Here is a 15502-nt window from a genome sequence, read left to right as displayed (position 1 = left end):
GCTCACGCCTAGAGGTGTTTGTGAGGGCAGGTGTTTCCATCCATCCACCTCGCTTCCAGAGCTGGTGGAGGGAGCACAGGTGTCAGTACAGATGGACCCCACTTTAAGCCTTAAAAACATGACCAATTTTGGAAGTGATTATCCCCATTTTCCCCAAATCCTCTTGTAAACCAAATCATTCTCCTCTTAAAAAGCAAGTCTCCTTGTGTACACCAGTGTTTTGTGGGTGTGGTACAGGATTGGAATATACAGAAGATTCAGAAAATCTTAAGAAAAAGCTCAAGATTCATTCTGCCTAGAGGTTTAATTAGAAACTAAGGTGAAGGATCCATGGCTAGCAGAGGTTTTTTGGTTTTAAGTACTTTGACTTACAAAAGCTCCTTTACCTAGAACTTTTAAAGAACATATGTAGTGCAAAGAACACCAAGGGGAATGAGGATAATTTGAAATGACACGTTGGCAGGGCAGGGTTTGTGAAACCAGCAGAGATGCACACCCACCCAGCTGGGCCATCTCTCCGGGGGTAGCTTTGTGTCTCCCTCAGCACTGCTTACCCAACAGGGGGCTCTGAACAGGCAGCAGAGAGAACCCTGCAGCAGGAACTGGCTCACAGAAGAGAAAAAAAATCATGGTAACAATGATAACTAACTTTATTCTGCACTTACTGTGTGCCAGGCACTATTCATAGTACTTCACATGTATCAGCCCATTTAATCTTCACAACCACCTTGCAAAGTAGTACTGTTATCTCCATTTTATGCATAAGGAAGTGGAGGCACAGAGAGGTTAAGAAACTTGGCCCACAGCGCATGGTTGTTAAGAAGAGGCCTAGCCAGAATTTGAACGCAGGCGTTGTCTGTAAAACAGATACTTAGGCAATGCCTCTTGTTTTGTGAGTAATCAGTGTAAACTCTGCGGATCAGGCACAGGTTTGGGATGAGTAGCCCTGAGGATGCTCATGGGCTGGGTGTTCCTGAGCTCTGACAACTTCTAGGAATGTAATGGTGACCCTCTGGGGCTTCCTGCTGAGATCTTTGGGGGGTGGGGTAGATCCTATCAGTGGTTGAGGTTTAAATTCTGAACCTCAGTCCTCCCACCCCCAAGACAAAATGCCATGAAGAACTCTTGCCTTTGGTTAAGAGAAGAGCAGATATACAGTGGCAACAGAGGGATGTCCAGGGGTGGCCTTGAGTGTAGGCGACAGTCTCCCTCCACCTCGCTGACTCTGGGCAGCTCTCATCACGGTCTCCCATCCCCGCCGACAGAAGCTCCACCAGCCCTGCAACAAAGCTTTAAAGCTGGATTCCGTGGGACCATGTCTCAGTTAAAATGCAATACCCCTGCAAGCAAGTGCTTTGCAGCTTAAGTGATTAGCAGCTAGCGCTCTCGCTTGGTTTATACTTGTGAGTGGGGGATTGCTTTAACAAATCTGTGAGAGCCAGCTGTTGCGGGGGAGTGGGGGAAAGTTTAGGATGACACATGGGAGAGGAGAGTTGGGGGCAGTGTCTTTCTCGTGGGTTCCTACTCAGGTCCTGCCTACTGCTGGGCCCAGACTGAGGGCGCAGGCTGATTGGGGCTTGTGGATGCCTCCATAGGGATGTACTTTGGGAGGACTACGTGTGGAAGGTGGAGAGCCTTGGTTATTGGAGTGGGTGCAGGGGAAGACTTGAGCTCAGGGCAGCACCAACTTGCTTACTCTCTCAGAGAAAAACTAAAAGCCACCTGTTTGGCAAGGGTGTGTAGGTATGTGCTTTGTCAGGCAGGAAAGGGGAAGGGGTATTTAGATTAAAGATTGGGATTTTTCCTGGTTTCTTGGGGACCTGTCTAACCACCCTAGGCAGTTGGGAGACCCCTTTATCTCGGAGGCATCAGCGTAGGTAAACAACTTTCAGAGCTTCCCCAGGCTTCTCACAGCCTCACCTTGGCCTCTCCCCAGCCTATGCTCTCTTCACAGAGGGTTTGTCAGAGTTCTTCCTCTGTTAAGTTCTTCCTCTCTTTGCCCTGTTCTCTTTCTCTTTTTCTCTCTTTTTTTCTCCCTCAAATTCCTTCTAATATGCAATCCTACCCTGCCCCAGACTTAGCTATGACTCGCTCCTGGCCATTGCATCAAACCCTGTCTTCCATACACCAGTTGTACAGGCCACCCCCAGACACGCTGGCCCCCTCCAGTCCCTGGAACACAGGACAAACCAGCTTCTCCCCCTGAGCTGGGCCCTGGTTGGTCTCCTATCCAGAAAGCCTCTGCCTCTCCCTCCAGCACCTTGTCCGCCAATCAGCATGCAACAAACCTGTGCCAAAAGCCTACTGAGTGTCCAGCACCAGACACTGTCCTTGTTTTAAAAATCAGTCTCAACATGGGACTGTCATATGGTCCCAACTCCCAAGTATGATCCCCAAAGAACTGAAAATGTATGTCCACACACTAAACGTGTACGTGAATGTTCATGGCAGCATTATTCATCCCAGTCAAAAAGTAGAAACAAACCAAATGTCCATCAGCGGATGGATGGACAAACAAAAACGTGGTCTATTCAGCCAGGTGTGGTGGTGGATGCCTTGTTGTTCCAGCTACCTGAGAGGCTGAGGTGGGATGCTCGCTTGAGTCCAGGAGTTCAAAGCCAACCTGGGCAGCATAGTGAGACTCCAGTGTCAAAAGAAAACAAAACAAAAATGTGGTGTATTGGCCGGACGCGTTGGCTCACTCCTGTGATCCCAGCACTTTGGAAGGCTGAGGCGGGTAGATCACCTGAGGTTAGGAGTTTAAGACCAGCCTGGCCAACATGGTGAAACCCTGTCTCTACTAAAAAAAAAAAAAAAAAAAAAAACCACACACACAAAAGTTAACTAGGCATGGTGGTGCATGCCTGTAATCCCAGCTACTCGGGAGGTTGTGGCAGGAGTATCGCTGGAACCCAGGAGGCAGAGGTTGCAGTGAGCTGAGATTGTGCCATTACACTCCAGCTTGGGTGACAACAGTGAAACTATGTCTCAAAAAAAGAAAAAAAAAAGTGGTATATCCATGCAATGGAATATCATTCAGCCATAAAAAGGGATGAGGTACTGACACATGCTATACCACAGATGATCTGGAAAACATTATGCTAAGTGAAAGAAGACCGACACAAGAGATCACATATTATATGATTTTATTTATATAAAAGTTCAGAATAAGGAAATCTACAGATACAGAAACTAAGTTAGTAGTTGCCTGGGGCTAAGGGTAGGGTGTGGAGATGAATGGAGAGTGACTACTAATGAATATAAGATTTCTTTTTTCTTTTTATTTTTTGAGACATAGTCTTATTCTGTTGCCCAAGCTGAAGTGAAGTGGCGCGATCTCGGTACACTGCAAACTCCGCCTCCCGGGTTCTTCTTCAAGCAATTCCCATGCCTCAGGCCTCCCTAGAAGCTGAGATTACAGGCATGTGCTGCCACACCCGGCTAATTTTTGTATTTTTAGTGGAGACAGGTTTCACCATGTTGGCCAGGCTGGTCTCGAACTCCTGACCTCAAGCAGTCCACCTCCCTTGGCCTCCCAAAGTGCTGGGATTACAGGTGTGAGCCACTGCGCCCAGCCTGGATATAAGATCTCTTTTTGGGGTGATAGAAATGCTCTAAAGGTAGATTGTAGTGATGGTTTTACAACTCCAAATATTCTAAAAACCATTAAATTGTATGCTTAAATATGTGAATTTTATAGTATATAATTTATATGTCAATTTTTTTAAGTTAAAAAAACCTCAGAGCTAGGTTCGGTGGCTCACACCTGTAATTCCAGCACTTTGGGAGGCCAAGGTAGGAGGATCACTTGAGGGCAGGAGTTCAAGACCAGCCTGGGCAACAAAGTGATACCTTGTCTCTAAAAAATTTTTAAAATTAGCTGGGCATGGTGGTGCACACCTGTAGTCCCAGCTACTAAGGAGGCGGGAGTGGGAGGGTCACTTGAGCCTGGAGGTTGAGGCTGCAGTGAGCTGTGACTGTACCACTGCACTCCTACCTGAGCAACAGAGCGAGATCCTATCTCAAAAACCAAAATAAAAATCTCAAAACTTATCCCACCCATTAATTCACTCATTCAACAAATACCTCTTGAGCCGGAGGGTCTGTTGTATTCACTTGTTTTAAGGGTGAATACAACAGACAAGGTAAAAGTCACTGCACTCATGGAGCCCACACTCTGGAGAATTTTACATTGTGAAATGGAGGCAATCAAGCAGGGTAGCATGGAGAGTGGCACATTTTGGGGGCTACTTAGCTAGGTGCTCAAGGAAGCCGTTTCTGGGGAGGTGATATTAAAACTGGCTCTTGCATGACAGGAGAGAGCCAGGCATGCAAAGAAATTGAGGGAGAGGTGTTCCAACTGAACAGACTGCAAGTTCAAGCTCAACCAACATCTAAGGAGCACGCCCTGTGTGCCCAGCACCAAGGCAGGCCCCAAGGGATGCCGTCATGCACAAGTTACAGCTCCCAACCTCAGAGTCTAACAGGGTGGTCCTGCCGTACCTTGGAATCTCCCCATAGACCAGTTTGTCTGCCCTTCCCTTTGGATCTCTCCAGCTTTAACATGGGGTCCTGAACAACTGGGGTATCAGTGTGAAGGCTGGGGTGACCAAGTTAGAGGGGGGCCTTTTTACCCCTGGCCTTACCCTTAGTCTCAGCGGCCCCTTCCCCATCAGCCTGGCCTGAGATAGAGTCACCTGCCTGCCCTAGCTCCCAGGCGGACCCTTGTCACCTGGTTTCTTGTCCTAGGTCCCCAAACCATCTCCTTCTGGGCTGCTGCCCCTTTGGGTGTGGATAGGGGCTAGGGACACTTCCATCTGTGACTCTTCCACAGTTCTGCTCTCTGCACCTCTCCCCTGGTCCTTTGAGGAAGGAGATTATCCAGGCTAGGAGGGGAGAGGCAGGAGGAAGATATCCTGAGCGTCCCTGCTGGGCAGAGGGATCACCTGGGACAAAAATGTGAAGAGAATGTCAATGCCATCAGGCCCTACCCAAGGTGGCATGGGGGATGGGCCTCAGCAGCATTCTTCCCCACCCTTGGGGTGGCAGGCAGGAGTGGGCTGCTTGGCATCTTACTTCTCAGGACCTTCCCCTGTTTGGGAGCCAACCATTCCCTCCTCTTTTCACAGAACCAGGAGGGCAAGAGCAGGTGCCCAAGGCAGAGCCAGGTCAAAGTGATCATGTGTCCCCTGTGGGAAAGGCAGAGCATGGGGCTGAAGGGGGTAGCAGCAGCTCAAGGTCACCCAGCAAGAGGGGCTGGGCAGGCGACTCCAGCAGAGCCACAGCTCACCTGGGGGAGATCTGGCTCCACTCCTCTTCCCTCTCCCACTTAGACCTTCTGTGTGGAGCCATTAATAAGTAACTTGGTCATTTCTGAGACTTCCTGAAGTAGGTTTTCCAGACTGTCCAGGCTATTTCTTGGGTCTCTCTGGGCCTTGGGGAAAGTGAGGCTGTTTCTCTAATTGGACTGAATTAACCTGTGAGCCCAGGACCAGGGGAGGGAAGATCAATGCCACTCTGCTACTCTTCCACTCTGCTGGCTTTGCCTGGGTTGGGAGCCCAGACTTTGGATCCTGGCTTAGTTCTACTGCTCTCTTTTCCCCTATCTGGGCCTCAGTTTTCTGATCTGTAAAATGAGGGACAGAACTCATGTCATTGCTGCCACCTTAGCTGGGATGCTGCCCAGGGTGGGGAGTTAGTGGGACAGGGGACAAGGGGCAGGAGCAGGGGTACCTCTCTCCAACAGTTCCTGGGCCAGCCTCCCAGGGTCACCCCAAAGGGCATTGCAGCAGGAATAGGGGCAGGCCTGGGAGGGTGGAATCTGGGAGCTGGCACTGGTCTCTGTACCCTGTCAGCTCAGTGCAGTTCTCTGGGCCCAACATTGCTCTTTGGGGAAGTCAGGGCCAGCAGGGAGGCAGTGAGCACCTGGGAGGGGTGGCAGGTGGCCAGGGGAAAATCCCAGAGAGTGAGCAAAGGAGGATGAAATGTCACATCACATGGACTCCTCCTGGCAGCCTCAACCTCATGCAGAGCTTGTTATCCCCATTTTACAGCAGAGGAAAGCGAGGCTCAGAGGGGCTAAGCGTAAGTGGCTTGCCCAAGCCACACAACTGGGAAGTGGCCGAGGTGGGCCTAGAACCCAGTATTCTGATTCCAGATCCCACTCCATCCTGGATGCCAAAACTGTTTTGACATGGTTATTCCCTAATTTTTAATGATCCACATTCCTAGAAGGGGCTATTGACCAAGCCATTTAAAACAGGCAATAAATGTATTTCAGTCTGGCTCTGGGATGTGTCTGGAACTTCCTTTTCCTTGGCAACAGCATATCATTCTAAAGAAATTTGTTCAGGCTGATGTTTGGAATGCCCAGGCACAGCCCTGTGGAAGCATTTAGGGAGGGTGGGCAGCCTGGGATCTACAGACAAGATTTCCTGTGGTACAGATGTCCCCATTTATTGGGAACAGGTCTCCATCGCCCTAACCTCTGGGCCTATCAAGCTAAAATCACAGCCCGGGGAGATGCAGGGAGGGGATTTCCCAGGCGTGGTTCTCTCCAGCCTCCCTTTTCCGTCTTTTCTCTCTTTATTCCTCCCTCCTGCCTATGGCTGAGCCTGGGACAGACCATGTCCCCAGTGGGCACCTAGTGTCCTTCTCAAGAATGACAGGTGAGAGGAGACAAAGAGCAGCGAACAGGACAGAGATGAGACCTGGACAGGGCTTCCTGACCCGTTCCAGTCCTTCCTGACCCCTTCCCCTTTTCCTGATCCCCCACTGTGCACCTGGCACCTTCCTGGCAACCCATCCCTACATGATTCTTTCTCTGCCTCTATCTCTGTCACCCCATCAGATAAACTAGCAAAACTCGCACATCAGCCTCCCAGCAGTGCCTAGTCCCTTCTACCAGGCCATCCTGTGTGGGGTGGCAAGACAAGCATTCCCCAAGCACTGCGCCAGTCACTAGCCATGTCCAGGAACCTGGGTTGAGCATCTGCAGGGCCGAACTTAGGGCCAGGCATGGCTTCCACAATGAACAGGCGGAGGCAGATGCCTGGGGAAGCTGGTGGTGGAGCCAGCAGTGATGCTCGAGAGCATGTGGAGCTCTGCTAACCCCCGCAGAGGGGTGTTAGCGGCGCATGTTCTAGAGACTGCAGCTGCTCTCCAGTGCTTCCTAGCCCTGCCATTCAACGCTCTGCAGAATCTGGCCTCCTATTCTCGGCTGGCGCTCCCCTTTCCAGCCTGGCTGGGTCTGTGGCTCCCTCCCCTCCCCTCCTGTATTTGCACCTTCTGAGTGGAGCCATTAGTGAGTAACTCGGTCACATACCCATACACATGCACCCACATGTGCACACACACACTCCTCCTTGGAAAAGCAGCATAGCATAGGGACTATCAAGCCAGAAGACCTTGGTTAGAGTTCAGGCTCTGTCTGCTGCTATCTTAGCCTTTCTCAGCCCAAGTTTACTCACGGGTCAAATAGGCACAACGACAAAGCCTGCCTCACAGCCTTGTCATATGCACCAAATGACAAACGTTAGCAGTTGTCAGCAGACCACAGTAGCACTCGATGTTATCCTGGTTTCCTTTCCCATACCTCTGCGCAGCCCCTGCCCATGTCAGTTTACTGATCCCAGATCCCGTTCCCCTCAGGACTTTGCTGCAGGATGCATGATTTCACCACTTCCCTGCAGGACTGAAAGGCAATAATGATAACGGGCTAGTTCTTCAAGGGAGTTTTTGCACTTGCCTTGTGGCATCCCTGCTTACCGCAAAGTGAGGTGGTAAAAATGTCGTGTCCTGGTACTGGCGTCAGTGGGGGGACCTCTGAGAGTGCAGACAGGTGACCCTCTTGCTATCCCTGAAGTCAGGCCACCCAGGAGGCTGCCTAGTCTGTCTTGTCCAGGGAAAAGGAAGGGAAAGAGAGAGAACTATGATGAGCAGCCTGCTGTTTCATCAGCCCCATGGTGTGTGTTAGCATTGTCTCCCCATGACGCACTCTCCCTCCATCTCCTTCTAACAGCTGGCCTTGAGGTTGGTCCCCTTCCCCTCCCCCATGAGTTCTGAGTTGGGAACACACTGGGGTCATGACTGTCATGATCGGTAATCTCCCCAGCAGATCAGCCTGGAAACAAGAAAAGAGAAAATAACGAACTGCTGCTATCAGCAGAGCCGTTCTGATAGAGGATTTAATCAAAGATGGGGCAAGATGAGGTGGCTGAGGACCAAGGCCAAGAGCCAAGGGGGTCGGGGTAGAAGCTCTGGAAAGACAGCCTGAGGCCCTCCCCTTTTTTTTTTCAGTGTGAAACTCCGAGAGGCCTTTCCCCCTCCGTCTCTCAGCTCCCACCTTTCCAGGTCCAGCAGCCACAGTGGAGGCTGATGCAGGGGCTCTCTCACTTTTCATAATCTGAGAAAGTTCCTCTACAACCTCCAGAACCTTCCTGCTGCCCAATCTCTCCTCTCTGACATTAGACTTTCAGACTGGTCTCAGAAAATACAAGGCTTAATCCTTTCTCTGAGAGTCTGGTTATTGCGCAGAGTGTCCTAAAAAGACCTTGACAGAGCCTGAGACACTTCATCCATTCATTCACTCATTCATTCATTCACTGGTAGGGTAGCAGGCCCTCCCCCTGCCTCCTGTGGGCATTTCTATTATCTGAAGAAGGGGAAGATCAACACAGTCACCTCTCAGTGGGGATGGCCGCAGCGCCTCCTTTCCCCACTTCTGCACATTTGCCAGGTACGGAGCCTGAGACCTCTGCCTGCTACAGGGGTCACAAAATCACCTGAATACCTGGGCTGTGGGCGCTGGTGCGGGTGGCTCAGGCCGGGTGCCTGTGAAGTAGTGGCTGCCTCACCATTCCTGTGTGGGGAGGGCACAGGGCAGCCAGTGCCAATGCCTGCACAGGAGGAAATGCCCAGCTCAGGGACTTCTGGGCTCAGGTTCCATCGGGTCCCACCTGCGGTTGCATGCCTGTGGCACAGCTCTCTTGAATGCTCAAAGCAGGTTCCCAGAAAAGGGTGGGAAATATTTTCGCATTTAATTGCTTTTAAGTAAACCATTTAGGATTTAAGGAAATAACATACAATTGTTTGTCAATAGAATAATAGTGGCTAGGCTTTGTGAATTGTCCTGCAGCCACCTTGTGAGGTAGATTGTTATCTGAGCAGATGTTGACAACTTGCCCACAGCTAATAAGTGAGCAGCTTCTTCCTCAGCTCTCTTCCTTTTCTGCCAGAGGGGGAGAAATGTCTTGGCTGCCCAGACCACCCAGTGAATGGAGGAGAAGCGGGAGGGGATGCTTCCAGCCCCCTCCCCTGACATCACCCTTCCCTCCTGCAGCCTGGCCCAGTCCCTATGGGCCCTGTTCACCTCCTCTCTGGCCATCTCCCTGGTGTTTGTCGTCATTCCCTTCTGCCGCGATGTGAAGGTGCTGGCCTCAGTTATGGCGCTGGCGGGCTTGGCCATGGGCTGCATCGACACCGTGGCCAACATGCAGCTGGTGAGGATGTACCAGAAGGACTCAGCCGTCTTCCTCCAGGTGAGCCCTGCCAGCAGGCACAGGACTGGGAGCTGGGGAAGGTGTGGGAGCTCCCTAGGCCCCCTCAGTCTCTCTCAGCCTGCTCCCCCAGGGAGCCATTTACCAGCAGGGTTAGTAAGTTCTGGACTCCCATCTCTAAAGCAGAGCAGTGATCCCTGCCCTCACTGCAGGGTGTCCCAGGAGCCTCAGCGCTCAGGAAAGAAAATTCTTTGTGAACTGGAAAGAGGGTATGACTCAGGGCTTGCCTCCCCTCTCCTTCCCCTCCTTCCCTCTCTCTCCTTTCTTCTTCCTTCTCCCCCCAGGATTCAGCCAGTCCTTCCCTTTTTGTGCCTGGGATTCAGCCAGCCTTTCCCTTTTTGTGCCCCCTTCCCTTTAGGGTGTTAGCTGGTGGATGCTACCATGGGGATCAGTCCCAGCTGGGGATTGATAGAGATGGGGAGGGAACTGGGCACTGTCACCCGAGTCATCCCAGGCCGGCAGCGTGGTTGAGAAAGGAGTGTCACTCCTCACCTCTCCTCACCTTTCCTGCTTCCTACCCCCATGGCTCCCTACTCCAGGGCTGGGCAGTAGCCCCCAGATGGGGCAGAGGGTGGAATTGGGGGAGGAGGCTCAGTGTGGGTACTCTGGGCTGGAGGCCAGGCCACTGCTTCCCTGGCCTGAAGACTGAGCCACGTCCCCACCCGCCACCTCTCCTCTGTCCCCAGGTGCTCCATTTCTTCGTGGGCTTTGGCGCTCTGCTGAGCCCCCTTATTGCTGACCCTTTCCTGTCTGAGGCCAACTGCTTGCCTGCCAATAGCACAGCCAACACCACCTCCCGAGGCCACCTGTTCCATGTCTCCAGGGTGCTGGCCCAGCACCACGTAGAGGCCAAGCCTTGGTCCAACCAGACGTTCCCGGGGCTGACTCCAAAGGATGGGGCAGGGACCCGAGTGTCCTATGCCTTCTGGATCATGGCCCTCATCAATGTGAGTGTCCCTGGGGCGGGCCGGGTAGGGAGCTAGTGGACAGTCCACACATCCCAGTCCACCCCACACCCAGTGCAGATTCTTCAGATGCTGAGAGTGTGCTGGGGCTGAGGTGTGCATCCCAGAGGCAGGAGGATTGGAGGACTAATCCTCCCCGGGATCCCCCACACTACTCCACCTGTGATTGCAGTTCTCGACGAACGTAAAACAATGAGCAGGCTGAGTGCAGTGAAAATCAGGGTCAACTGTCGAATTATCGGAGGCTCTGTGGGAAACTAGTTTTTTTCTCCAAGGCCAGATAAAGTGGGCCCTGGACAGACCCTGGCAGGAAGTGGCAGGTTTTTCTCTGGGGCCTTTCATCGACGGTGGGATTCTCTTGTACCCTGCTGTCAGGGGCTCCTGTGGAGGCTAGGGGACAGACAAGATGGCCTCTGAAGGGCCCTGCCTGCCAAGGCAGCCTGTGGTGGGAACAGTGAGAGACCACTTCACTCCATGACTGCGTCAGATACCGAGGCCCGCTTTGTACACCCCTGCCAAGTGAGCACTGACTCAGGCCTCTGGCTGGAAACCTCCTCTGGTGCTCTGCAAACCCAAGTTGGGATCTCTCATGTTAACCCATACTGGAGCCAGAGTGTCAGGTGGGGAGACCCTCTACCCACATCCGCCTGGCTTGGGGAGGACTGTCGGGAACACCAGAGAAGCCCTGGCTCCTGGGCTGGGGGTGGGAAGACTCCAGTGGCCACTGTCCTGGCTGTGGGGTGGAGGCACCGTGCTGCTTGTCATGGTGGCTTAGAGCCTCTCTTTGCAGTAGGTGGACTTCTCAGCTCTCCTGGGGCAGGTAGGCTGGACTCAGGCACTAGAGCAGTGGCCCAGCTGCTGCTGAGCCTCAGAATATGCCACACACATAGCACTGAAGGGAGCCTTTGAGACCACCATTCCAATGAGCAGCAGGGCGGCGGGGGGTGTCATGCCATCACCAACTCAAAGCCTTGACAAGGGACTGGTAGGGGGCTGAGCCCGGCTGGAAGCCCTGACCCTCAGCATAGACCATCTACTGGCTGCCCCCTCATCACCAGTCCTTTTCCTTCCTTTCCTTTGTAGATTTCCTTTCCCTGGTCGGAATCTCCTCTAGGGGCTCTCATAAATGCACCCTCTCCCTCTGCTCCTTCCCTTTCCAGCCCATGCCCATCCAGTCCTTCCAGGAGGGACCTGCGAAGGGAAGGAGCAGTGTCAGTAGAACCTCTAGGCTGGGACTCCCAGACCAGGAAGCCGGAAGGTCCGGCTTAAGCCCGAGGTTTGTTCTCTCTTGCCCCACGAGGTGCAGACTGGAGGGACTTTGTTTGCTGCAGGATTTCCGGACTTTTTCTGTTGGTTTGTGTCTGAAAATAAACAGTCCAGCACAGAGGAAGATGGGGCTGTGCATATACTCATGAGGGTGTGCACACACACACACACATGCACACCCCACCTGTCCTTCTCTGACTTAAGGTGGGGCTGCCTTCCCTGAATGGAATTCTTATAACATCAGGCGTGTTCCTGCCAGCAATGCCAGCCAATCCTCTGTGAAGCCCTTCCCAGCACCCACCTCCCTGGAAAGCCCCACCTGAGTGATCACGCCTCTTGTACAGCTGTTTCCCCTTGGCCTTCACTCAGGCACTCTGCCACTACAGGCCTCTGTGGGTGGGTTTCCTGTTTCCCCCTCACACTGGAGGGAGGGCTGTGTCTCCCCCATTAGGGCTCAGCAGGGGCTGTTCTCTCCCCACTCAGGCCTGACTGCCAGGGGCCACAGCTGACCTTGACGTCTTTTTGAGTGTGCAGAAAGGCTCCCAAGGTCACCATAGGGAGGTGCCAACACAGGGGTGGTTTTTGTCTTTCACTCCTGTTAGGTGACTTTGGGAAATACTGGTGAGAGCCAGCCTGCCTCCAGGGGCAGGGAAGGGCTCCCCGAGAACAGCACCAGACAAGGGCTGGCAGTCTGCCGGTCTTCCATCTCTACCCTGCCGGCCTCTCCCATGGGCCGTGCAGACCCCAGTAGCTGGGCGTTCTCACCAGCCTCTAGGACACATCCGCAGCTCCCTGGGCTTCTTCTCTTTCCTAAGCAAAAGGAACTGGGCTGAAGCTGCAGCAGGAAGGACAGTAGTTAGACTTGAAGTGGTACTTCCTGGCAGCCAGGGTGGTGAGACACAGGCAGGGGCCTCTGAGGGAGGTGGTGGAGGCTTCCCCAGGCAACTTCAGAAGCAGGAGCCATTTCCCACTGCTCTGAAGGAGTTCTGATTTAGCACAAATAGCAGCAGACGAACATTGGGCTTATGTGTATGGGCTGCTCGTAAACATGCATTTTTCAATCAAAAGGAGACCACGTTTTTGTTTTCAAGCCCCTGAGGAGAGCCTCTGTGCCCTGCTAGGATACACATCACCAAGGCGGCTCCTCAGGTGGAGACAGCGCTGGAAGAATCAGGATGCCAGGCTCTGTTCTGGCTTTGCCCTGAGTCCACTGTGTGACCAGGGCAGTCTCTCAGTCTCTAGTTTATCCCTCGGATCTCTTCCAGTTCTAACAGGTTATGACAAAGTGATAACATCCCCCAGCATATTTTGTGGAGATGTGATGCCCAAAAGCAAAGCTGCTTTGTAAAGCATCATGTGACCCACCAGCATGAAGGAGAGTGAGGTGTGATGCTCCGGCAGGCTCACCCCCAGCACCTCTCCTGGGCCGGCAGAGAGTTTGAGTCTAAGCTTTGCATGTGACAAATACCTGTCTTTTCAGGGCAGTGAGTATGTTGATCAGGCAGGAATTACACCAAGCTTCCCCACTCCTACCTTGGTCAAGGCACCTGGCTTCTTAGGTAGGGATGGCTCAGCTCTTAGCTGGGCACCCTTGGAAAAGAGCTGTCTTGTCCCAGGACTATGCACATGCAGTGTGTGCAGAGGTCAGGCGTGGGAAGGGGGAGCCTTCTCCTGACCCTCTGCCTGCTCCCCAGCTTCCAGTGCCCATGGCTGTGCTGATGCTGCTGTCCAAGGAGCGGCTGCTGACCTGCTGCCCCCAGAGGAGGCCCCTGCTTCTGTCTGCTGATGAGCTTGCCTTGGAGACACAGCCTCCTGAGAAGGAAGATGCCTCCTCACTGCCCCCAAAGTTTCAGTCACACCCAGGTAGGGGCTAAGATGAATTTGCATCCTCACAGCCTCATGTTGAGGCTTCCTTGGTAACCCCTCTCCCAGAGAGAAGGAATCTAGATCACAGGTGATTTTTTTTTTTTTTTTTTTTTGAGACAGAGTTTCACTCTCGTCACCCAGGCTGGAATATAGTGGTGTGATCTTGGCTCACTGCAACCTCCGCCTCCCAGGTTCAAGCGATTCTCCTGCCTCAGCCTCCCAAATAGCAGGGATTACGGTCGCACATCACCACACCTGGCTAATTTTTGTATTTTTAAAGTAGAGACAGAGTTTCACCTCGTTGGCCAGGCTGGTCTCAAACTCCTGACCTCAGGTGATCCATCTGCCTCAGCCTCCCAAAGTGCTGGGATTACAGGTGTGAGCCACCATGCCTGGCCACAGGTGATAGTCTTTTTTTTTTTTTTTTATGGTGCAACCTGGCCAAGAGAATGAGGAAGGCAAACTTCTGGCTCCACCCTCCATTCTGCTCAGCTTTGCCTTTTGTTATGTTGGGCAAGTCACCTGACCTCTCTGAGCCTTGCTTCCACCCAGACTGGGAGATGGACAGGGGTTGTCCCTAACAGAAAGGTGGTGAAAGTGGAGGTAGTAAGTGGGCCCCATCCTGTAGGGCTCTTCTGACTGCCAGCCATGGCCCTGGGACGTGCAGAGGGAGGGAGCAGAAGCTGAGACTCACCCCTGTTTTTCCTGTGCCTCCTGCAGGGCATGAGGACCTGTTCAGCTGCTGCCAAAGGAAGAACCTCAGAGGAGCCCCTTATTCCTTCTTTGCCATCCACATCACGGCCGCCCTGGTCCTGTTCATGACGGATGGGTTGACGGTGAGCCTGCCTCAGAGGGCGCCCCCTATTGGGGGACCCTTCACCCCAAGACTCCAGTCTGGGAAAGGCAAGAGAAAGAGAGGAGCATGAAGGTTTCCTGGAGACCTCTCCTGGAGTACAGTTGATTCAAAAATTTAATCTAAAGCCCTAGGGAGACTGTCTCCAGAATCAGTCACAGCACGTTGGTACTATAGGCTTCTGTCTTGGCCAATTGTTTTTTATTTTTGTTTTATTTTTGTTAGTGCTATAGGTAGGGGCCTAACTGGTTTGTTGTCAAGGACAGGCTGCCTGCATTTTTTAAAAGGGTGGTGCCCTATTCCCCAGTTAGAGGTCATGCTATATAAACGCTAGGGCACTTTGCTTCCTGGAATACATTACAAACCTGGGTGTCTTGAGCCATTGTTGTAAACAAGCTTCAGGTGGAATTTAGGCTCAGCTGTTCATTCCACTAGTGACCTCTGTTACGTTAGTCAGCACCTTTTTCCAGAAACTTCTTAGGATTATATTAGGGCAGTCGTAAATGGCTGACCAACTGATTGCCATATGATGGCCTCTCCAGAGAAAAAAGCCCTAAGAACTTAGATGACCTGATGGAAAGTATTCGTGCCAGTACTGGTTGGCGTCTAGCACTTGGTGTGACCTTGGGCAAGTCACTTCTGTCTACTTTCTCATCTGTAAAACCAGATGCTTGCACACACCTTTTTTTTTTTTTTTTAAATTGGTGTTCTACTCTGGTTGAAGTAGGGAGCAGTGCCTGTCTGCCCAGGCCCTGCAGGCACTCCCATGGAGATCCAGAGCCACCTCTCTGGAACCCCTAGGTCTCCACGGTGCAGTCTGTAAGCTAAGGCACCCTGGGTTCTGTCCTCAACTTTGGCAAAGTGTGCTCTGTGGCCTTGGCTTAAAGCCCAGCACTGGCTGAGCCTCTGGGAGTGGGAACAGGCAGTCCTCCCTCTGCCCTCACCACACGTGCCCAGCCTGGGCTCCCTTTGTGAGGGTCGTCGTCTGGCTGGGC

The 15502-nt window shown here is 52.6% G+C and overlaps 1 protein-coding gene across 1 annotated transcript in view; it reads left to right on the top strand.

Annotated features, from left to right (window-relative positions):
- MFSD4A (major facilitator superfamily domain containing 4A) overlaps positions 1 to 15502 on the top strand; it is a 33934-nt gene that overhangs the window by 1465 nt on the left and 16967 nt on the right. Inside the window, exons 2-5 of the mRNA XM_050763728.1 lie at positions 9341 to 9539; positions 10244 to 10504; positions 13483 to 13651; positions 14375 to 14490. Of these exons, the coding sequence (XP_050619685.1) occupies positions 9341 to 9539; positions 10244 to 10504; positions 13483 to 13651; positions 14375 to 14490 (745 nt within the window). The remainder of the gene's footprint in view (positions 1 to 9340; positions 9540 to 10243; positions 10505 to 13482; positions 13652 to 14374; positions 14491 to 15502) is intronic.

This window comes from Macaca thibetana, chromosome 1 (genome assembly GCF_024542745.1).
Source record: "Macaca thibetana thibetana isolate TM-01 chromosome 1, ASM2454274v1, whole genome shotgun sequence".
In the NCBI taxonomy this organism is placed as follows: domain Eukaryota; kingdom Metazoa; phylum Chordata; class Mammalia; order Primates; family Cercopithecidae; genus Macaca; species Macaca thibetana.
The sequence above is the reverse complement of the archived record's forward strand: the minus strand, read 5'-3'. Positions and strand labels throughout refer to the sequence as shown.